Source organism: Kogia breviceps, chromosome 18, assembly GCF_026419965.1.
Source record: "Kogia breviceps isolate mKogBre1 chromosome 18, mKogBre1 haplotype 1, whole genome shotgun sequence".
Taxonomy (NCBI): domain Eukaryota; kingdom Metazoa; phylum Chordata; class Mammalia; order Artiodactyla; family Physeteridae; genus Kogia; species Kogia breviceps.
The window spans coordinates 12,060,943-12,084,238 of record NC_081327.1 but is presented as its reverse complement, the minus strand read 5'-3'; the positions used below and the strand labels follow the sequence as shown (position 1 = coordinate 12,084,238).

The following is a 23,296-nucleotide window of genomic DNA, read 5'->3' as shown; positions in this document are numbered from 1 at the left end:
ATTGCGGATAATACTGGTACCTTCTTCACGGTTACTGTAGGAAATAAATTAGTTATTACCTGTAAAGTGCTCATAGAAGTACCTGGCACATAGGAAGCCCTCAATCAAAGAGTTGGCTATTATTATCCATTTGATCATGTAAGTTCATGACCTTGGACAAGTCCTTTTTCCTCTCTGATCCCGGCAGACCAGGAGTTGCTGACCTCTTCATTGAATGACCCCTCCTATTTCCTCATCTCTAGCCTTCAGGAACTGAGGCTCTGCAGAGGGAGGTGTAGAGACACCCCTAGCAAGAGAAATGGGATAGGGGCACCAGCATGGGTGAAAGAGAGGAGAGGCGCTCAACCCAACCCTCTCCCCCGCAGAAAACTGAGGGCAGTGGGGATCTCTCTATAGCCCAGTGTAGAGCGATTCTATCCTGAATCCCTCAAGCAAAGGGCTTGTCCTGACTGGGGACAAGGGGCAAGGGATGGGACAGAGTGGGGTGATGAGGACATGGCATGTTAAGGCTGGGAAGGAAGGGGAAGGGTTGGAGCTGGGCTTGTAGACCCTCCCCCAGGAACGACAGGGCCGGGGGAGGGGCAGCCAGGGCCCAAGGTCACTCTGTCATTGTTACCATGGCAACAGCCACCTCTCAACTGGGAACCTGGAAAATGGTGGGAGGAGGGAATTCCCAGGTTCCTGAATCTAGGGACAGAGAGAGGAACAATCAGAGACCTGGAGGAGAGGCAGAGAGAGACAGTGATTCAACTCTGTGAAAACCTGCCCATCTCAGAATCCTCAGAGCCCGGTACACTGTGGGTGCTCAATGAATGTCCCCCAGAAACAGAAATCCTGAGAAAGTCAAATACCCAGAGATGACAGAGAAAGAAAGAAGACTCTCCAGACAGGGGCAGGCAGTGTCCCTTTCCTGCCTCCTCAACCTCATACTCCTCAGGGGTCCACTGAGAGTCCTGGATCCTCTTAATCTTTCCCAGACTGAGGCCCTCAGGCCTCCCCAACTGCACAAACCATCCACCCCCAGCAACTCCCCAGCCCCTGAAGCTGTTATATTTCACTTTTATAGCAACTTCAACCACTTTTCTGCCTTTAAAATCTTCCTGCCTGGGGGATCACTGAGAAAATTAGCATAGGTACAAGCTAATGCCCGCTAGGGTGGGAAGGTGAGAGGTGGGGAGACAGGCACTCTGCCTTCTTTACTCTCAGGGACACAGGTGTCCTTGTCCCCCTTGGGAGTGGCCCCTCCACAGATTCAGATATCCCCCCAATCCCTCTAGGAGACCAGGCCTCCCGCATTTCTCCCTAGGAAATCCTGCAGGCCCCCCGCTTTCTTTCAGAGGAACAGGTACTGTATCCTCCTTTACTCCCAGGCCTCAGCAGGCATCCACTGGATCTGCCTGCCCTCTACTGGCCTAAGGCTGGTACTGCAGAACTGCCACCTACGGCCCACAGTGAGGAACAGAAACTGAGCCAGAACTGAGGGTCTCTGAGTTCTTGCATTTTAATTTCTTTAAGGTCTCAGATGTTCAGGTCCTAGGGTGCCTGAGTTCAGGTCGCCCGCCCAGAGGTCAGCGAAAGAAAGACAACTTCTCTTGGAGCCAGGCCTCCGTGAGGTCATCAGTGGTGCGGATTTCAAACACCTGGGCAGAGAGAGGGCTCAGTGTTATAATCCACTCAGGAACCGAAAACAGTGAGGGCCCTGACCCCCTCCTCTTTCACACCCAGGAACTCAGATCCCCAGCCCCCTCCTGCCTCAGACCAGGAGTCCAGACTCTCCCTCTCACACTCGGGAGCCTCAGCCCCAGGCCCAGACCTTTGTGAGCTCTGCCGTCTGCACCAGCCTGTTCTTGCTCCCTGCATACATCATCTGTTGCTCAGGCTTGCAGCCTGTGTGGAAAAGAGAAGGAGGAAGCATAACTGGGGAATTCCAGAGTGTTCTCTAAGGCCCTAGTAATGTCCTGCAGACCCTGGAGTTTTCTAAGAGTCCCAGGAACTGTTCTAAGGAGGTCCCTGGAGGCTGTAGTCAGAGTCTCCAGGTTTGTTTGGGGGCTTGAAGTTATTTTAGGGTCCCTGGAGATGGTTTGCGGCCAGACAGGGGTTTCTAGGTAAAAGGAAGAAGTGAGTTTGCTTATACACCTCAGGACTAAGGAGGATGGGGGCTCTGTGCCTCCACCTCCACCCAATGCCCTCTCAGGACTCATACCACACACACCATACTCTCACACAGGCACCTACACACATGCACACAGTCACACAATCACCAGTCACAGGCATGCACACACACTCGCACTCAAACACACATGCTTACACACCCTCACACAGAATCTAAGACCACTTTCTCAGGATGAGTAGAGCTGTGTCTCACCCACGGGGCTGGAGAAGATGAAACACAAGGGGTAGGACACTCGACCATCGGCGTGCGTGTACTTGTAGCTGTAGACCACGAACCTACAGCAGCAAGAGGGAATCCAAACTCAGGACTTGGTCTGGAGCCCAGGCCCAGTGCCCATTACCTGAGACCACAACTTTGAAATCTTGACTGAGTCTGAGAACCTAGGGTTAACAACTGAGACCCAGGGTACTGGCCTCAAACACAATAAATGATTTTTAAAATAATAATAAAAATGGATAACTAATAAGAACCTGCTGTATTAAAATAAATTAATTAAATTTTTTTAAAAAGATAACATAGAACTATACATACAGTGTATAAATGTCAATTTCCCAGTTTTGATACTGCACTATAGTTAGGTAAGATGTAACCATTGGGGGAAACTCGATAAGGGGTACTATATTTGCAACTCTCTGTGAATCTATAATAATTTCAAAATTTAAATCTTTTTAATAATTAAAATAATAATAATAATAGTAAATGCTAAATAGAACTACCATGTGATCCAGCAATTCCACTGCTGGGTATTTATCAAAGAAAATGAAAACAATAATTCGAAAAGATATATGCACCCCCATGTTTATTGCAGCATTATTTATAATAGCCAAAATATGGAAAAAACCTAAGTGTCTATTGATGGATGAATGGATAAAGAAGATGAAGTATACACACACACACACACACACACACACACACACACACACACACACATATACACACAATGGAATACTATTCAGCCATAAAAAAAGAATGAAATCTTGCCATTTGCAACATGGATGGATGTTGAGGGCATTACACTAAGTGAAATAAGTCAGAGAAGGATAAATGTCTTATGATCTCACTTATGTGTGGAATTTAAAAAATAAAAACAGGGCTTCCCTGGTGGCACAATGGTTGAGAATCTGCCTGCCAATGCAGGGGACAAGGGTTCAAGCCCTGGTCCGGGAAGATCCCACATGCCATGGAGCAACTAAGCCCGTGAGCCACAACTACTGAGCCTGCACTCTAGAGCCCATGAGCCACAACTACTGAGCCCACATGCCACAACTACTGAAGCCCATGCGCCTAGAGCCTGAGCTCTGAAACAAGAGAAGCCACCGCAATGAGTAGCCCCCGCTCGCCACAACTAGAGAAAGCCCGCGCACAGCAACGAGGGCCCAACACAACCAAAATAAACCAAAAAAAGTTAAATAACAAAGCCATAATCTTGGCAGTTAGAAACCATAGGTAACTTATCATAATAGCTGTCAAGTTTTGAGTGTTAACTACGTGCCAAGCACTGCATGAGGCACCTTAATGAAATTAAAAATGATCATAACTAAAAATAATAATAATAAATAAAAATTTAAAAATGAAAAATAAAAACAAAGAAACAAGCCACCAAGTTCATAAATACAGAGAACAGATTAGTGGTTGCCGAAGGTGTGGGGGGGTGAAATGGGTGAAGGGAGTCAAAACGTACAAATTTCCAGTTATTTTATTTCCCGTTATTTATTTTAAATAAGTCCTAGGGATGTGATGTACAGCATGGTAATTATAGTTAACAATGCGGTATTGTATATTTGAAAGTTGCTAAAAGAGTAGATATTAAAAGTCCTCATTGTGGGCTTCCCTGGTGGCGCAGTGGTTGAGAATCCGCCTGCCGATGCAGGAGACACGGGTTCGTGCCCTGGTCCGGGAAAATCCCACATGCCGCGGAGCAACTAAGCCCGTGAGCCATGGCCGCTGAGCCTGTGCGTCCGGAGCCTGTGCTCCGCAACGGGAGAGGCCACAACAGTGAGAGGCCCGCATACCGCAAAAAAAAAAAAAAAAAAAAAAAAAAGTCCTCATCGTAAGAAAAAAATTTTTTTAAACTATGTATGATGACAGGTATTGACTAGATTATGGTGGTGAACAGTTTGTAATACAGTATATACAAATATCAAATCATTGTGTTGTACACCTGAAACAAATATAATATGTCAAATATATCTCAATAAAAAAAATTTTAAAGAAAAAACAGCTTAGGGACTTCCCTGGCGGTCCAGTGGTTAAGACTCTGCCCTTCCACTGCAGGGGTGCGGGTTCCATCCCTGGTCAGGGAACTAAGATCTCACATGCCGAGTGGTGCGGCCAAAATAAATAAATAAATAAATAAATAAGTGCTTATTTGATTCACAACAACCCTATGATGTAGGTACTATTATTATCCCCATACTACAGATGGGAAAATTGAGGCCCAGAGAGGTGAAGTCACTTGCCCAAGTTTCTATGGATAGATTTGAACCCAGGAAGTTGGCTGGTAGAGTATAAGTGCTCAACCACTATGTTTTACTATCCAGAGGACTAGAATTGGGGGCTGAGACTAGAGCCAGCTTCATAATTTCCCAAGCCCAGTGCAAAATGAAAATGCAGGGCCCTTTGTTATAAGGCTTTTTTCCTTTCTTCTGCAGTCTCTCTCCAGATTGATCTTTTAAATTTTCCTATTTAAAATCACGCTGTCTTGGGCGTGGGGACACTCACAGAGGGAGTGGAAATGCTCAAAGGCACACCCTGGAACTTGTCATGTGGGGGGTGAGTGCGGACCCTGACCCTGACACTCCCTGAATCTGTAATCAGGTCCCCTGCCTGGGACAGAGGGCAGCAGCCATTGCTGGGCAATGCAGGGAGTGGGTAGCTGAGAACACATCCAAGCTAGAGATATGAGCTGAGGGAGGCTCCAAGACCCCAGCACATGCTCCATTGTTCCATCACACTTCACACAAAACACAGATTCAAAGATAAAACTATAAAGAATTTCAAGACAGCAGGCAGTCGTAGAGCATCAAGCCCTGCATTCAAGGCTCCCTTCTGGGTACAGGGCCTGTGTGACTGCACTTGTCAGACGCCCAGGATGCTGGTCCTGGCTGAGATCTAGAGCCTGGGATTGAGGCTCAAAGTTGTAGGGCACCCAAAATTCACCCCAGTCGAGATGAAAAATCTAAAGAGACCAGTTTTCATAGAAGTGTCAAAAAGCTCCTCCACATACAAAAGTACCAGGCTCCTCTGGCTTCACACAGGATTCTCCCCAATCATTACAGGTCAAATAAATCCTTTGCTACTCAAAGTATTCCCAAGTATTGAAAAATAAGGAAAATTTAACTTTTTTTAAAAAATGAAGCAAGTGCACTGTTGAGACCGAAACCTAACATGGTTTGTACAAAAAAAAGCAAACTCTAACATTACATATGACTATTAGTGTAAAATTCTGCAATAAAATTTTGGTAAACAAACCAAAAATCCTAGGACAGGAACATCTGACTTTAAAGACATAGATCCCGAGCCCATGAATAGGACTGCAACCCAAGCAGTCCCTCAGTCTGTATCCCTATCAACACCCCTCTCCCCATGGCCTGACCTTCCCCTTCCTTCCCCCAGGATACCTGGGTTGTCTCTCTGGCAACTCCTTTTTTAGTTCCTCTGGAGAAATATTCTGGGGATGAGGGGAGAGAAAAAAAAAGACTGCCATTAAATGAACACTTACTGTGTGCCAAGGCACTAGTCCAAGAAATATACATGGATTAACTCATTGACCTCTCCCAAATCCCAGAGGGGTGGGTCTTATTGCTATCCCCATTTTACAGATGAGCAAACTGAAGCCCAGAGGTGTTAAGACACTTTTCTTCTAAACCCATAAACCCACTACAAGGATTAAATCATTGAATCCACAGACAACCCTAAGAGATAGGGACTGCTATCGCCATTTCACAGATGAGGAAAGAGAGACCCATACAGGTGAAGTCTCGCCTAGGGTCACAGCTAAGTTGGGACTTGACCTCCGGGTCTTTCTGGCCCCCAATGCCAGGCTCTTAGCATCAGTCAGAGTCTCTTGGGTCTCCCAGTCCCACCCTGCTCTTCTGGGAGGTCCCATCCCCCCATCCCCTCACCTGAAATTCTTCCTCCAGCACCACCATCTGCCGGTCTTTGTCCACCTTCACTGAGGAGGGAGGGCACTTGGGAGTTAGAGGCCCCTCCCATCTGCCCCCACACTTGTCCCAATACCCCATCCTTCCAGAAGCGAAGATGACACTCACTTATGATGGCCGCATTGTCCGTCTCTTTTCGGAAGCGAAATTTCCTCAGCTTTTCCTTTAGCTCTGGGTCCACCTCGCACACCACCAGGGAGTCAGACTGTCAGAGGAGCCCAGCAAGAGCTGAGTCGCCTGGCCTCAGCCCTGGCCCCTTCCCCAAACCTCAGTTTCTCCATCTACTAATGAAGAGGAAGACCCAATAGCCCATAGATTGCCTCTGTGGACATTAGGAAAAGGCTCCTTTCCCTCAGGGCCGATGCTGCCCCTTGCAGAGCAGAGGCTGGACTCGAGCCCTCTCAGCAGGTGCCCTTGGGCAACGCCCAGGGTGGCCCAGGGATCTGCTTGCCTGGGGCTAAACCCGGAACCACAGTCTCTTTTCCCCCAGCCTTGACCTCCCTTCCACAGCCTGACCTTCACCCTGGCATCCTCCTAGCCCCAGCCCCACCCCAGCCCCTAGCCCTTTCCATACAACCCTGGCCCCCGACCAGACCATGACTTTTCTGTCCACAGGCCTCTTCTTTTCTGGGTTCCTCTGTCCTCTAGGGGTGGGGACCAGGGCTACAGGGGGCAGGGTGTGGGGTAGGGGAAAGGTTTCATCTAACACCACATCCTGTTTATGCCCATTCTGGGACAACTGTCACAGATGACTCCTCCCCCTCCTTCCTTCCCCTCATCTGCTGGGACCTCCCAGGCTTTGCAGTCACCCAGACCGGGTTCGAAAGCTGCCTTATCGTGTGGCCCTAGCTAAGTAACTTCACTCCTCTGATTCAGGATTGTTATGAGGATAAAACAGTTTCACATATCTCCCAGCATGATGGACACACTCAATATACAGTAGGTAATGATGAGCTTTTTTTCTTTAATTTTTATTGGAGTATAGTTGATTTACAATGTTGTGTTAGTTTCAGGTGTATAGCAAAGTGAATCAGTTATACATATACATATATCCACTCTTTTTTAGATTCTTTTCCCGTATAGGTCATTACCGAGTATTGAATAGAGTTCCCTGTGCTATACAGTAGACCCTTATTAGTTACATATTTTATGTATAGTAGTGTATATATGTGAATCCCAATTTCCCAGTTTATCCCTTCCCCTCCTTTTCCCCACTGGTAATCATAAGTTTGTTTTCTACATCTGTGACTCTATTTCTGTTTTTTGTTTTTTGTGGTACGCGGGCCTCTCACCGCTGTGGCCTCTCCCGTTGCGGAGCACAGGCTCCGGACGCGCAGGCTCAGCGGCCATGGCTCACGGGCCCAGCCGCTCCGCGTCATGTGGGATCTTCCCGGACCGGGGCACGAACCCATGTCCCCTGCATCGGCAGGCGGACTCTCAACCACCACGCCACCAGGGAAGCCCTCTATTTCTGTTTTGTAAATAAGGTCATTTGTACCATTTTTTTAGATTCCACCTACAAGTGATATATATTTGTCTTTCTCTGTCTGACTTCACTCAATATGACAATCTCTAGGTCCATCCACGTTGCTGTAAATGACATTATTTTGTTCTTTTTTATGGCTAATATGCCATTGTATGTATGTACCATATCTTTTTTACCCACTTGTCTGTCAATGGACATTAGGTTGCTTTAATGACTTGGCTATTGTAAATAGTGCTGCAATGAACATTGGGGTGCATGTATCTTTTTTAAAAAAATTAATTTATTTTTTTTAGGCTGCGTTGGGTCTTCATTGCTGTGCATGGGTTTTCTCTAGTTGCAGCAAGTGGGAGTTACTCTTCATTGCACTGCGTGGGCTTCTCACTGCAGTGGCTTCTCTTGTTGCAGAGCACAGGCTCTAGGCACGTGGGCTTCAGTAGTTGTGGCACGTGGGCTCAGTAGTTGTGGCTCACGGGCTCTAGAGAGCAGGCTCAGTAGTTGTGGTGCACAGGCTTAGTTGCTCTGTGGCATATGGGAACTTCCCAGACCAGGGCTCGAACCCGTGTCCCTTGCCTTGGTAAGCGGATTCTTAACCACTGCGCCACCAGGGAAGTCCCTGGGGTGCATGTATCTTTTTCAATTATGTTTTTCTTCGGATATATGCGCAGGGATTGCTGGATCAAATGGTAGTTCCATATTTAGTTTTTAAAGGAACCTCTATACTGTTCTCCATAATGTTTGTACCAATTTACATTCCCACCAACAGTGTAGGAGGGTTCCCTTTTCTCCCCACCCTCTCTAGCATTTATTATCTGTAGATTTTTTGATAATGGAATAATGAGCTCTTTAGCCCCTCCTCCACGAAGCCTTCCTGGATTCCCACCCCCCCCCAACCTGGAATATTTTAATTCCAGAGCTGAAAGGGGGAACTTAGAGATGTTTGCTGGTCAAACTTCCACTTATTAGGTTGATGGGGAAATGGAGAATAGAGAGAAGACTCCACAGCATCCAAGTAATGGTGAATTTTTTCCTGCAATTATTCAACCTCATGGGCCTTATAATGGCACTACAACAATGGTGTTCCATCCTATCAGACCAATAACTCCTTTTTTACTAAGAGCATTTTGTATTGCCCCCCCAGTTCCCATTCTGAAATGAAATTCCTCGATAATACAACAAAGTTATACACATAAGTTCTCCCCCAAATCAATATAATGTCCTAATTGTCATATAAAGGAGAAATAAAAGGGAAGTAATTGGTCAGAAACCTGTGCATTTCCGTGAGAAAATATAAGCAAACAATAGAGAATTGTTAAAGGATCCAGCCCCACGATGTCTGGCCCACTGGACCGACTTCCCTCCATAGCAGTGGGCAGATCCCACCCTCTCACACCTCCTCAAGGGCATTGCTGCAGCTGCTCTCCTCCTTGCATCATCAATGTCTTCACCTCTACTGGATCTTTCCCCTCAGCGTACACACTGTGTTATGTCTTCCATCTTAAAAGCTGAAAATCCTGTCTCCAGTCCAGCCACTGCCCATTCATTTCCTTCCCTTTTCATCAAGACTTCTTGAAAGAACGGTCCACACTCACTGCCTCCAATTTCTCCTCCCAATTCACTCTTCAACCCTCTCCCAGCAGACTCACTCCTGTCTCGCTCCAATGACATACCCTTGTCAGGGCCACCAAGGACATCTGTGGTGCTGGACCTAATGGTCAATTCTCAGTCTTCATCTGCTGTGCCCCATCAGCCGCATCTGACACCATCCATCACTCCCCGTGACCAAAACACTTTCTTCACTTGGCTTCCGGGACACCACCCTGGCCTGGTTTTCCTCTGGCTCTTCTGGCTGTGCCTGCTCAGACCTTCTCTTTTTTAAAAAAAATTTTGTTGAAGTATAGCTGATTTACAATGTTGTGTTAATTTCTGCTGTACAGCAAAGTGATTCCATTATACACATACATACTTTTTTTACATATTCTTTTCCATTTTGGTTTATCACAGGATATTGAATATAGTTCCCTGTGCTATACAGTAGGAACTTGTTGTTTATCCATTCTACTTATAATAGTTTGCATCTGCTAACCCCACACTCCCAATCCATCCCTCTCCCACACCCCTCCAACCACAAGTCTGTTCTCTATGTCTGCAAGTCTGTTTCTGTTTCGTAGATAAGTTCATTTGTGTCACATTTTAGATTCCTCATATAAGTGATAACATGTGGTATTTGTCTTTCCCTTTCTGACTTAGTATGATAATCTCTAGGTCTATTCATTCATTTGTCGATGGACATTTAGGTTGTTTCCATATCTTGGCTATTGTAAATAGTGCTGCAAGGAACATTGCAGTGCATGTATCTTCTCGAATTATAGTTTTCTCTAGATATGTGCTTAGGAGCGCGATTGCAGGATCATATGTCAGCTTCCTTTTAACAGTCAGGTGTCCCAGGGGTCAGTCCTCGGTCCCCTTCTCTTTTCCATCCATCTTCCTGTCTTCCTGATAGAATCAGTTTCTTGGTTTTCAAAGGGGATACCTTAATTATTTCTCCAGCTGGGCCTCTCCCTGAACTCTAGGCTCTTATATCCAACTGCCAGTGTGACATATCCATCTGCATGTCTTAGAGTCATCCTTGACCCGTCTGTTTCCTCTGACAATGTACCTCAGAAATTGTCAGTTCTGAACCTCAAAACATAACCAGAACTGGTCCAATTCTCCCGCTCCACAGCCCATATTCTTCTGCCTGAAATCTCACAGCAGCCCCCTCACCACTGTTTCTCTGCTCCTGCCCCCCTCTCAACACTCTGTTCTTCTCAGGACTGTCAGAGACAACCTAAAAAAACCCAAGCCAGGAATTCCCTGGCTGTGCAGTGGTTAGGACTCTGCTTCCACTGTGGGGGGCACAGGTTCGATCCCTGGTCAGGGGAACTAAGATCCCACATGCTGCACGGCCTGGCCAAAAAAAAACAAAACAAAACAAAACAAACAAAAACAAAAAACCAAGCCAGATGACATGCCTGCCCTCTCAAAAACCCTCTTATGGCTCCACTATTATTTGGGTGAAAGCAAAAGTCCTTATAGTGGCCTTAAAAACTCTAAATCATCTGCCACGACCCCTCCTCCATTACCTCTTGGACCTTGTCTTTCAATACTCTCCTCTTTGCTCACTCCTCTCCACCCACACTAGCCCCTTTTTGGTTCTGTGAATGATCCTGTCACCGGGCTTTTGCACTTGCTGGCTCCTTTCTGGAACCCTCCTTCCTTCATGGTTCACCCCTTCACTCCTTCAGATTTCTGTTCAAATGTCACCCGATCAAAGGTGCTTTTCCCCATCTAAAACAGTGCCAACTCCATCTCTCAATCCCCTGAGCTTGCTTTTTCTCCATAGACCTTATTACCAAGTTACATTGTAAGTATTTATTTATTGTTTCTGTCCCCCCAACTAGAAGGTAAGCCTCACGAAGACAGGGATTTTTGCCTGCCTCGTTCATTGCTGAAGTTTTAGCACTTCGAGTAGTGCCTGGCACATTTTAGGTACTCAAGAAATATTATTGACTGAATAAATGAACCAGCATCCTTAGAGCACAACCATTCTATATGGTGTGAAAGTTGTTGTTTAAGTGGAGGGGGTAGTGCTTAGGGTTTGTGATATCCCCCCACTGTTTTAAACTGGCCTTTCTAGGCTTCCTGGTGGCGCAGTGGTTAAGAATCCGCCTGGCAAAGCAGGGGACATGGGTTCGAGCCCTGGTCCGGGAAGATTCCCACATGCTGCGGAGCAACTAAGCCCGTACGCCACAACTACTGAGCCTGCATGCCACAACTACTGAAGCCTGCGCGCCTAGACCCCATGCTCCGCAACAAGAGAAGCCACTGCAATGAGAAGCCCGCGCCCTGCAACGAAGAAAAGCCCGCGAGCAGCAACAAAGACCCAACACAGCCAAAAATAAATAAATTAAAAAAAATTTTTTTAATAAAAATAAATAAAATGGCCTTTCCTCACAGCGTCTGAGATGCCATGTTTTCCTGGTTTTCTTCCTCCTCTCTCTCTGGCTGTTCCTTCTCAATCTTTGTTGAGAGTGTCAATTCCTTTGCTCAAACCTTATACGTCTCCTCTTCTCAAAGTTCTGTCCAGTCCTTGCTTGTCTCCATTCATCCTTCATACCCTCTGCAGGCTAGGTCACTAACTCCCACAGCTTCAATTACCATCTTTGATCATATGCAAAACTTGGTTTCCAGCCCCAATTTTTCTCTTAAGCCCCAGACCCAGGGCTGTGGAGCCGCCTAAATCCTGATGCTGGGTGGCACACACTGGGCTCAGCATCTTCCTAACCTGCTTCTCCTCTGGGTCTCCTTTTCAGGGAAGCTCCCAATCCCCCCACAACCTTCTAGGCAAAGGGCCTCGTCTTGGACTTCTCCCTCCTACCCCTCTGCGGCCACCCAGTCCCAGAGAAGTTCCCCAGGCCTCCTGGGCATCCATCCCTGCCACCCACTCCTCCTCCCCTCCCCTCTCCCCACACTCCCACCCTGGTGCAAACGCCCCTCTCCTACTCCAGATGCCTCCCTGGACTCTCAGCTCCAGTTCTATTTCCTCCAATCCATCTTCCATATAGAAGCCAGAGACATCTTTCCAAACCCCCACTGACTCTCCTTGGCTTGAAGCCCCTTCCATGGCTCCCCAATGTCCTCAGGACAAATTCAAACTCTCTCAAGTGGCCAAGCTTTTCTTTACTTTGGGTTCCTCTAACAACCATGCCTCTGTCACCTGACAGCCTTCTGAGTGAGCGCCCCACGTTCACGCTGATCCAGGACAGTGTGCCGGACAACAGTCAGAGGCAACAACTCCCACTTATTGAAGGCTTTGCGCCCAGTGCTTTATCAGCAATTTTCTTTTAATTTATTTTATTTATTTATTTATTTTTGCCTGCATTGGGTCTTCCGTTGCAGTGCGCGGTCTTCTCACTGCGGTGGCTTCTCTTGCTGTGCAGCACAGGCTCTAGTCGCGCGGTCTCAGTAGTTGTGGCACGTGGGCTCTAGAGCGCAGGCTCAGTAGTTGTGGCACACGGGCTCCCGGACCAGGGCTCGAACCCTTCTCCCCTGCATTGGCAGGCGGATTCTTAACCACTGAGCCAAAGCCCTACCTAGGGCTTTTAAATGCTTCCTCTCTTTCAATTCCTATCTGAGAGAAGAAGCAACAGGCTCAGAGACGGTTGTGGTGGGAAAGCTGGACTCCAGCAGCCGGAGCGGTTACTCGCAACCTGAACAGTCAGATGGTGGCGGGGCTCAGGTCTAGAGCGGAGCGTGCAGGCGGGGCGCACAGCCGGGCCTTGAACGCCAGAATCAGGAATTGTGACTTAGCTCGAGGCCGCTGAGGTAGACGCGCGCGAGACTGCCCCCTGCAGGCAGGGAGGCCCAATCCCGGGCTCCGCAGGGTTCCGCAGGGCTCCGCAGGGCCCGTTGCCCGTGGCAACGCCGCGCGCGCCCCGCCCCTTCCCCGCCCGCCGGGCCGACTGCCCGTCAGCTGCGCAGCAGGCCAATCCCACTGAGCGGGGGGCGGGCCTCGTGGGCCTCGTTCAACCCCCGCGGCCCCCTTCTCCTCTGGGACCCCGCCTTTCTCCGCTCACACCTCCCGCCCTTCGGGCTGCCCTCGCAGCCCGTTGGCGGGCGCACCGTTCCTCATCGCGGCGTCAGCTAATGCCGGCGCGCGGCAGTCCCGTCGGGGCGGGGCCAGGGGCGGTGACGCACGGCGCGGTGACGCAGCGCGACGGCGGCGGTGGCGGCGGCGGTGGTCGGTGCGGGAGGAGGGAGGGGAGCTCGCGGGCCGGAGAGGGGGCGACGGCAGTGGCGGAGGCCTGAGGAGGCCCGGGCGGCGGCGGCGGCGGCGGCGGCGGAGGCCGAGGCGGTGAGTAGCGGGCAGGGTCGGGCGGACGCGGGGCGGCGGCGGGTCGGAGCGCGCGGGGCTCACCTCGGGGCGCCCCAGGCCGCGGGCGGCCCCGCCCCCTCAGGGACCCCAGGAGGCGGCGGGCGCGGAGCGCGGGCCTCCGGGGTCCCGACCCTCGAGAGAATTTCCCACACCCATCCCCCGAGTCGCCCTCACAGGCCGCTTCTCGAGCTTCTCTTCGAAATTCTCGCCCCTCAGGGTGGCCGGGGGCCCGGCAGCAGCTTATCTCGTGATCCCCCAGGTGTACCTCGGACACCTCCCTGGAGGGCACGCCCACAGACCCCCCGAATCCGCCCGAAGCCCTCCGTCCCCTCCCGCGGTGCGAAACGCTTCCTGAGAGGCTACCCCTGGTATTTTCACGTCTGCTCCAGACCCCGTTCTAAGCCTCAGAAATCTTCCTCAGAGAACCCCCGTCTGGTCCCAGATCCCCGAACCTCCTCCTCCGTCCAGAAATATTCCCCCGGGGCCACTCCTCATATTCCAACGATATGTGTCAGATATCTTCTCCAGGAACCTTTCTCGTAAGCCCTAAAAATCTCCTGCAGATCAGAGATTCCCCGAAATCCCCTCCAGACCCCGTACATTCCAGAAATCTCCCCCAGCGACCTACTTCGCACATCCCAACAGTCTCCCCCAGACTTCCTTCTCACACATCCCAAGAATTTTCCCTCCCACCTACCCCCATACCAGAAATCGCCTTGGAGATTTTCCACTCATAGCCCCCAAATCTCAGAGCCCCTCCCCCAGGAATCCTCCAGAATGCCCCTGATGTCCCCTGAAAATCTTCCTCAGAGACTCTGAAATGGCCTCGGATCCTCAAAACTCACTTGGAGCGCCCCCCCCCCCACGCTGCCAATCCATTTCCCATATACACTCCCCCTTGACATATCCCGAAAGTCATCCCTTTGGCCCCTCCCACAGGTCCCAAAAATCTCTCCCAAAGACCTCCTCGTTTCTCAAATCTCACCACCCTGAAATGCCCTAGAGATCACTCTCAGATACCCCAGAAATCTTCCCCTGAGACACTCCTCACTTCTCCCGAAAATCTCCAGAGATTCCCTGAAATTTCTGGAGAACTCTTCTTCCACATTCCACAAGTCTCTTCCAAAACCCTTTTTATGTATCCCAAATCTCCTAGTAACCCACACAAAATGTTCCAGAAATTTCTTCCTCAGGATTCCAAAAGGTTTCCTCATAGTTTCTCTCTGATATTTTCTAGAATTGCTCTTCGAATCCCCCTTTCAAAATCTCTCCTTCTAGATCTAGTTTCAGATGAACTTTCCTCCTCACAACCCCTGTAAACCCTAAGACCCTCTGTTCACGACCCCTCTGAGATGCAGGTCTTCAAGACCTCCTGTCTTCACAGAGACCCCAGCCACCTCCTTGAGCTCTCTGAGATACGCCCTTGAAATCCTTCCCAGAGACCCTTCCAGCACAGAGACCCTTGAATCAGCACTTAGAGACCTCCTGCCTTACTAAGAGACTGTTCCTAGATGATTCCCTCCCTGAACTCACCCTCACAGCTTCCCTCAAATCTTCTAGAACCATCTGTAGAAGACCCCCAGCACCAACCGGCTCCTTTTCTTAGAAAGTTCCAGAATTTTTTTTTGAAAAACCCTCTACTCTGATGTTCCCACATTCCCCCACCCCAAGACCCACCTTCCCCGTATATCCTATTGAGACCTTTACTCAGAGATTTCTCGTCTGAGCTCTTTGAGAGTTGTTCCTAAAAAGACCTCTGTCATCCTGCTCCAGTAAATCTAAGATCTCTCACAGAAGACCACACCTCCACAGACTCCCTTTAGAGAATTTTCTCCAAAATTGCTGTGCATCTACAACCCCAGCACTTTGTGAGACTTCCTCAGAACACTCTCTCTCAGGTTCTCCCTCTGACATCCCCAAGAAACCTTATTCAGGGCCCTATCAGGTATACCCCTTTTAGAACCCCCATTTACACTCTCTCATCTCCTCCATTCTCTTTCCTCTGAAATCAACTTAGAGATCCTTCTCAGATCTGAGCCTCCTTCCCCCATTATCCCACCATAAGCCCTCAGCATCCTACAGACTCCCCCTCTCAAGAGCCTCTATGTCCCCTTTTATTAAACAGATCCTTAAGAGATACCCTCATCTCTTGAAATCCCAGCCCTCAGAGAACTTTCTCTCAGACCATTTTTCTTAGGTTCTATTATCATAGACCCCTCCTCCCTTTAGATCTTTCCTTCAGAGAGATGGAGAGACCCTTAACACCTTCCTTAGACTCTTTTTTTTTTTTTTTAAGGTTTTTATTTTTTTGGCCATGCTGCAAGGCTTGTGGGATTTTAGTTCCCTGACCAGGGATTGAACCCAGGCCCTCGGCATTGAGAGCATGGAGTCCTAACCACTGAACCGCCAGGGAATTCCCACCTTCCATAGACTCTCCTTGAAGACTCCCCTGATTTTCCTCTCTGAAGCCTTCTCCTTCCTTTTTCCACTTTGAAGGCCTCCTCACAAAAGAATCCCTCCCCCTATGGTAGTGGTTCTCAAAGTGTTGTCCCTGGACCAGCAACATCAGCATCACCTGAGAACTTGTTAGAAATGCAAATTCTTAGGTCCCAACCCAGACCTGCGGAATCAGAAAACCTAGGAGTAGGGCCCAGCTGTTTTTAGGAACCTTCCTGGTGATACTGATGCATGCTCAAGTTTGAGAACCACTGCCCTCTAAGAGGATTTCCCTTTCCCCATAGAAAGCCCCCCTGAAAGATATCTCAGGGTATGCCTCTGTGCCCTACTGCCCACCCCCATTTTCCTGGGAGTCCCCTCTGTGAAGTACCTACCCTCCAAAAGATTCCTTACCCTCTTTGAAAGGTTTCTGGCTTCTCCACAAGGTTACCCCACCCTCTGAGCAATTACTTCATATTCCGCCTTTGAATGGTTCCCTTTCAGATCTTCCTCAGCATTTTCTCCTTCTGGCTTCCCCTCCACCCCTCCATACCATCCCCTTTCTGTGCTTCTGCTTCAAGTTGCTCCCTCCTTGAACACACATGTTCATCTCTTCTCCTTATCTATTCCTCATCTATTCTCCACATAGGCACCCTTGCCTTAAGGCACCTTCCAGTCTTTTCATTCTCTGTGTCTTACTGCCCAGAGCCTTCCATTGTACTTCTTAGAGCACCGCTCATCTTCTTCCTTGTAGTTTTTCATGTACTTGTCCACTCACCACCCTCACTGGACTGGGAGTTTGGAAGGTACCAGGATGTAACTTGTTCTTCTCTGAATCCCACAAGCTGGGATCCTTCCCTCTGTAAGTTATTAGGAATCATTGGCTCATGGGCAGCTCTTCCAGCATTTGGTCAGAAATCTGTGAGTTCCTTACTCTCACTCCCCATTCAGGTTCAACACACCTTATCCACCCCCTCCTCTCCTCTTACCTCTTTTGTTCTCTCTACCCGGCTCCTTTTGCCACTCCTCCTAGGAGCGGCTGCCTTCCCCACCTTCTCTCATCTGGAACTTTTCTTTGTGCTGTTTCCTGATTCTTAGCTACCCCACGTCCTATTCCTGGGGATCTGCCTCACCCCATCCTAGTTGGCTTCTCAGCCCTCCTCAGCCTTTGTAGGTCTGGGGCCTCCACAGGGCTCTCAACTTTCTCCAAGGGTTTTTGTTTCTCTCTAAGCTTGAGAAGAATAAACATCATGAGGTAAATACTGGGGCCGGCCTTCAGGGAGCTCACAGTACAGTAGAGAGGTTGGGCAGGTACACGGGGCAGAACGTGAGGTACAAATTATATATACTGTGGAAATTTGGCAGTAAGAGAAGGCACCCTCTATCTGGAAAGACTTCATAGAAGAGGTGGTATTTGTTCTGGGTGCTGTTCCACAAGAGTTGGGACAAGGATGAGTGGCCTTCCAGGCAGAGGAAGCAGCTTATGCAGTGGGTGAAAGACAAGAAAGACTCTTCATCTCTAATCCATGGCATCTCTTCTCTTCACCTAAAGGACAGAGGTGAAAGAAAACAGATTTCTTGCATTTGCATTGTATTTGCCAGTTGTACTTTAGTGACCCACAGAGTAATAATGTTAATGACCACCGTTTATTGAGTAATTATTATTTGCCAGTCACTGTTTAAGTGCTTCACATGTATTGTCTCATCTCATATTCACAGGAACTCTATGAGGTAGGTAAACTGTGATTATCCTCATTTTACAAAGGATGAAATTGAGGACAGGTGGCACAAATAGAAGGTCTCTGGGCTCTGTCCATCCCAGGATGATAGTGTCTGGGGTCAGAGAGTTGGATTTTCTGTTCAGATAGCTTGGGTGCAATGGGACATTGTAGTGTAGTGATCAAGTATTCAGACTCTGGGGCCAGACAGGATTTGCATCCCACATCATTGCTTACCCCCTGTTTTGTGACCTAGGACAAGTTACTGAACTTCTCTGGTCCTTAGTAGTTTCCAGAGTTGAAAAATGAAGGTAATAATGATATCTTACTTCATAGAACTATTATAAGGATTAAGTAAGTTAATATGTATGAAGTATTTAGAACAGTGCCCTGTATATAAGTGCTCAGTTTTAGCAAAAAAAAAAAAGTTCATATCAACTAAGACTCTAAAGATATAGGTGACAGTACGTTAGCTCAAAGTGGTTTAATAGGGCTTCCCTGGTGGCGCAGTGGTTGAGAGCCCGCCTGTCGATGCAGGGGACACGGGTTCGTGCCCCGGTCCGGGAGGATCCCACATGCCGTGGAGCGGCTGGGCCCGTGAGCCACAGCCACTGAGCCTGGTCCGGAGTCTGTGCTCTGCAGTGGGAGAGGCCACAACAGTGAGAGGCCCGCGTACTGGGGGGAAAAAAAAAACTGGTTTAATAAAAATAAAGAGAATTAATTGGCTCATGTTACTGAAAAGTCCAGAACTAGGATGGCTCTAGACCTATCTGCATCCAGGAGTTCAATCTTCCTAGTAATCTCTCCCCATTTCTCCACTGACTTAGCTTCATCCTCAACTGTTTTCTGCTTTGTGACGACAAAGATGACCCTCAACAACTGTAGGCTTAAACCCTACCTTCTTAGCAGTCTCAGTGGAAAGATAACTCTTTCCTGAGAGCCCCAGTTTGAAAACAGTTTCCTCTCTGAATAAGTGTGAAATGGTGACAGAAGATACATGTTTAGGTGAGCGGCGCTCTTAGAGACTCTCTTGCTTGCTAAACCGATAGGACTGTGATTCCGTCCCATGACCTTTCTGAGGGTTGATGGTAGTCCCCCTCTTCACTGTTCCCCATCCCCAATCATTCTCTTCTCTATGGTCGTTTGGATCTAGAGAGAGTTTATGGCTGGTCTGACCCCACCAGACTTTCCTTTGGGATCTTACTGGGAGAAACAGGAATGAGATGACTGGTCTGGTTTGGTAGTGGAATCCAGGAGTACTAATGTTCAGTTCCCTACTTCAGCTTTGGGTTTCTAGGGCTCAGAACTTTAGAAGAAGGTTAAGTAGATTACTGTGAGTAGAGTTTTGGTTTGTTTGTTTTAGGGTAAATTTGTTGAATAGAGTCTGGTCGAGGGCAAGTAACAGAACAGCAGTGTAGAGTGTGCACATCTCAAATGTCTCCAGCAATTAAGCAATTTATGAAAGCACTTTTCTAGGTACTGGAGATACAGCAGTGAATGAAACAGTCAAGGTCTTAGAGCTCTTGGGTCTTTTATTCTGATGGAGGGAAGATATATAAACAAAAGAAATCAGATAGTGATATGTGCTATGAAGGAATTAAAACAGAGTGAAGGAGGTGGGAGGTTGGCCACTGTACACAGGGTGGTCAGAATTGGCCTCTTTGAGGAGGTGACAGTTGAGCCTGATAACCTGAAAGATGAGAAGGCACCAGTTGTGGGAAGATCTAAGAGCTGGGCATTCTAATCTAAGCATTGTTACATGTGGAGAAAGGACTACTGCAAGGTGGGGAAATTTTTCATGGATGCTTACTGAGGGTCTGTTATGTGCCAGGTACTATTCTAGGAATTGAAAATGTAGCCGTGAATAATACAGCCACAGTCTTCCTTTCCCTCGTGGATCTTACAGTCTAGGTGTTTCCGGAAGAGCTGCAGCCTTTGAAGAAACACTTTTTGACGACGATATCAGACCAAAGACCCCTTCCTACTGGGGAGATGAGGAAGATTGGGGCACACATGAACCCAGATCTGATTGATGAGAAGGAACCAGCCATGTGATGATCTGGGGAAGAACATTTCGGGTAGAGGGGTCAGCCACTGCAAAACCCCTGAGATGTGTTCAAGGAACATCAAGGAGATCGGTGTGGCTGAAGCATAAGTGAAGCAGAAGGGGCAAGGGCTTGGAGTGGTTGACAGAGGCCAGATCATGTGGGGCCTTGTGGGCCATGGTAAGGAGTTTACATTTTCACGTAAGCATTGCGAAGCTATTAGAGGATTTTTTTTTTTTTTGGCTGCGTTGGGTTTGTTGCTCCGCGCAGGCTTTCTCTAGTTGTGGCAAGTGGGGGCCACTCTTCATTGCGCTGCGCGGGCTTCTCATTGCAATGACTTCTCTTGTTGCGGAGCACAGGCTCTAGGCTCACGGGCTTCAGTAGTTGTGGCACGTGGGCTCAGTAGTTGTGGCTCATGGGCTCCAGAGTGCAGGCTCAGTAGTTGTGACACATGGGCTTAGTTGCTCCGCGGCATGTGGGATCTTCCGGGACCAGGGATCAAACCCGTGTCCACTGCATTGGCAGGCGGATTCTTAACCACTGCACAACCAGGGAAGTCCCTATTAGAGGATTTTTAAAGCAAGACACTGATGTGATTTGTTTGCTTGTTTGTTTGTAAAGAAAGTTCTCTGGTTTCTGCAAGGAAAACAGGGGCAAGAATGGAAGCAGGAGGCAATATATTTGTCCAGGTGAGAAAGGATGATGACTTGAATATGGTGGTGGTAGTAAAAATGGAGAGATACAGATACATGTTCCATGTTGAGAAAATAGGAGTTAATGATGGGATTAGAGAAAGAGGAATCCAGGATGATGATACTAGCTAACAACTCTGTGAAGGTATTTATGCCTCATAACACTATGAGAGTAGGTACTATTATTAAACCCATTTTACAGATTCAGAAAACACTGCAAGGTAAAATCATTTGCCCCAAATTATGCAGGTTTCCCAGAGCTCCCCAGGCTCTGTTATCTTCCAGGAGGCCCTGCCTGGCTTCTCCCCTCCTCTCCTTCCCTTCTCCAGGACCATTCATACAAAAGCCTCATTCTTGGCTGAGGCAATAATATACATATTTTATATGCATATTGCACGAGTTTCTGAAAATAATGGTTGGTTTTCACAAGAGAGAAGTTGGGCTCCCTTGGCTTCTGACATTCTCCTGTTCTTAAGTTGGGATAGTGAGTTAACCTTAGGCAACTAGCCTATCACTTTACTCATGAAATGAACAAGTTCCTCCAAGGCCTATGTGGATGCTGTAGAAAGGCTAGGGATAGGTGGGAAGGCTAATAGGACCCTCCCGTTATTTGTCCAGAGATGTTGGCGTTAAGGGTGTACGCTTTGGTCCAGCTTTCTAGGCAGTGGAAAGGAACTTATAAATGTTTATAAATATATATATAAACTTATATAAATGTATATATTTATATAAGTTCATATAATCAAATATAAATAAATACGCTGTAGCATTATTTGCAGGAAGAAGCAAGAGCTCTAAAGCCAGACTGCTTGGCCTTAAAAATCTCAGCTTAGCTGTGTGCAGTCTTGGGTAAGTGACTTGACCTTCTCTGTGCCTCAGTGTCTTCATCTGTAAAATGAGAATACTATTATATACATATATATATTTATATTTATAGTTTTTGAGATCAGATGAGCTCATCCATGGAAAGCTATTAGCATAAGGCCTGGCACATGATACAGTAATATATGATGTGAAGACATTTGAAGCATCATGCTAGGTGTTTTTATATATATTCTTTCATTTCATTCTTACAACAAGCTTCACTGAGGAAGAAATTGAGTTACTTGCCAAAGGTCAACACAGCAAATTAGTATCAGTAGGAGAGCTCTGGTTCAGCCAGGTCTCACTCCACAGTGCTGCTTGTGGATGAGGAGAGCTGACCTCCAGAGGCGCCTCCTGTATGTGGGCTGCTTTTCACTGGGGCCAAAGAAAGAGTCCAGTGGACAGTTTTTCCTGGAACCTCTTAGCCAATTTTTGACTCCATTTCCCACCCTCCAGGGTTAGAAGATGCTTCTCAAGAAGGTTACTTGGTCTCTTAGAGACCAAGTATGGCAGCCACATTGTTGGACTATTTGAAAGAGTTTACCATAGGGGTTCCCCTCTAGTGTCTTTTCTCAAAGGCAGGGAGTCATTTTTGGTCACATAAGGGTAGAGACTAGAGCAGTGGTGAATTCTCTTGTATGGGAGCAGTCAAGGCTTAAAGTTGAAACTTTAAGTGGTAGAAACCCAGCTCAAACTGACCTCAACACAAAAGGAATTTATTAGTCCATGTAACTGAAAAGTGTGGGATAGGGGGCTTCAGGCTAACTGGAGACAGGTCTTCAAATGATGTGAACAGGTCTCTCTTTTTCTCCCCTCTTTTGACTCTGCTTTCATCTGTATTGGCTTCATTCTGAGGTAGGCCCTCACTGTGAGGTAGCAGAAGTGGCAACCAGGAATATCAGGAGATGTTGTATAATCTGAGCAGCCCTAACCAAGAACTTATTTTCCCCAATATTTCCAGCAAAAGTCCAGGGAGGACTTTCCTTGACCAGGCTTTATTCCATGTATGCTCCTAGATCCAAGAAAGACAGTTAATTCTCCAAAGGGAATTTAGGGGCCTGGTACCGGAAGATGGGCATGGATGTTTGGAAGACAAATCCACCAGAATGCATCATAGTAATTTGCTACCACAGTAAGATGTCTTCAGATAATCAGGGCTGATGCCTCTTCCCTGGCCAATCTCACCAAGCCAGGTCTTCCTTTCTCACTGTTGCCAAGCACGCAGGAGAGGAGGTAGCTGGAGGCCTCTGGCTTTTTGATGGAAGAAAGCCATCCAGTCCTCCTCTCCAGTCACCATCCAGACCAAACACCCAGCATTCTTCTCCTGTCCAAAACATAGGAACACTTCCTTTAGGTATGATTTTTATTGAAGTATAGTTTATTTACAATGTTGTGTTAGTTTCTGGTGTACAGCAAAGTGAATCAGTTAAGTGTATGGGTGTGTGTGTGTGTGTGTGTGTGTGTGTGTGTATTCTTTTTCATATTCTTTTCCATTAGGGTTTATTACAAGATACTGAATATAGTTCCCTGTGCTATACAGTAGGACCTTGTTGTTTTATCTATTTTGTATATAGTAGTTTGTATCTGCTAATCCCAAACTCCTAATTTGTCCCTCCCCTAATAGTATATTCTTTTTTAAAAAATTTATTTATTTTTGGCTGTGTTGGGTCTTCATCTCTGTGCGAGGGCTTTCTCTAGTTGTGGCAAGCGGGGGCCACTCTTCATCGCAGTGCGCGGGCCTCACTATCGCGGCTGTCTTGTTGCGGAGCACAGGCTCCAGACGTGCAGGCTCAGTAGTTGTGGCT

The 23,296-nt window shown here is 47.7% G+C and overlaps 2 protein-coding genes across 12 annotated transcripts in view; one reads left to right on the top strand and one right to left on the bottom strand.

Annotated features, from left to right (window-relative positions):
- Window positions 1-1,485: 1,485 nt before the first annotated feature.
- On the bottom strand, window positions 1,486-7,014 carry GMFG (glia maturation factor gamma). The gene is made up of 7 exons (XM_059045842.2): window positions 6,932-7,014; window positions 6,445-6,541; window positions 6,298-6,347; window positions 5,794-5,843; window positions 2,366-2,448; window positions 1,814-1,887; window positions 1,486-1,640 (listed from the first exon to the last, which is right to left on the bottom strand). Exons 1-7 carry the CDS (start codon window positions 6,932-6,934, stop codon window positions 1,569-1,571), a joined length of 429 nt encoding a protein of 142 aa, XP_058901825.1. The 5' UTR covers window positions 6,935-7,014; the 3' UTR covers window positions 1,486-1,568.
- Window positions 7,015-13,571: 6,557 nt separating this feature from the next.
- The window catches only part of SAMD4B (sterile alpha motif domain containing 4B), a 37,875-nt gene continuing 28,150 nt past the window's right edge, over window positions 13,572-23,296 (top strand). For 7 of the 11 annotated variants that reach the window (XM_059045812.2, XM_067018716.1, XM_067018722.1 and 4 more), the window contains exon 1: window positions 13,608-13,715. The gene's annotated coding sequence lies outside the window, so the exon portion shown is untranslated. Of the gene's footprint in view, window positions 13,716-19,796; window positions 20,116-23,296 lie in introns of all 11 variants that reach the window. The other 4 variants (XM_067018713.1, XM_067018721.1, XM_067018714.1 and 1 more) reach the window with 2 other exon arrangements.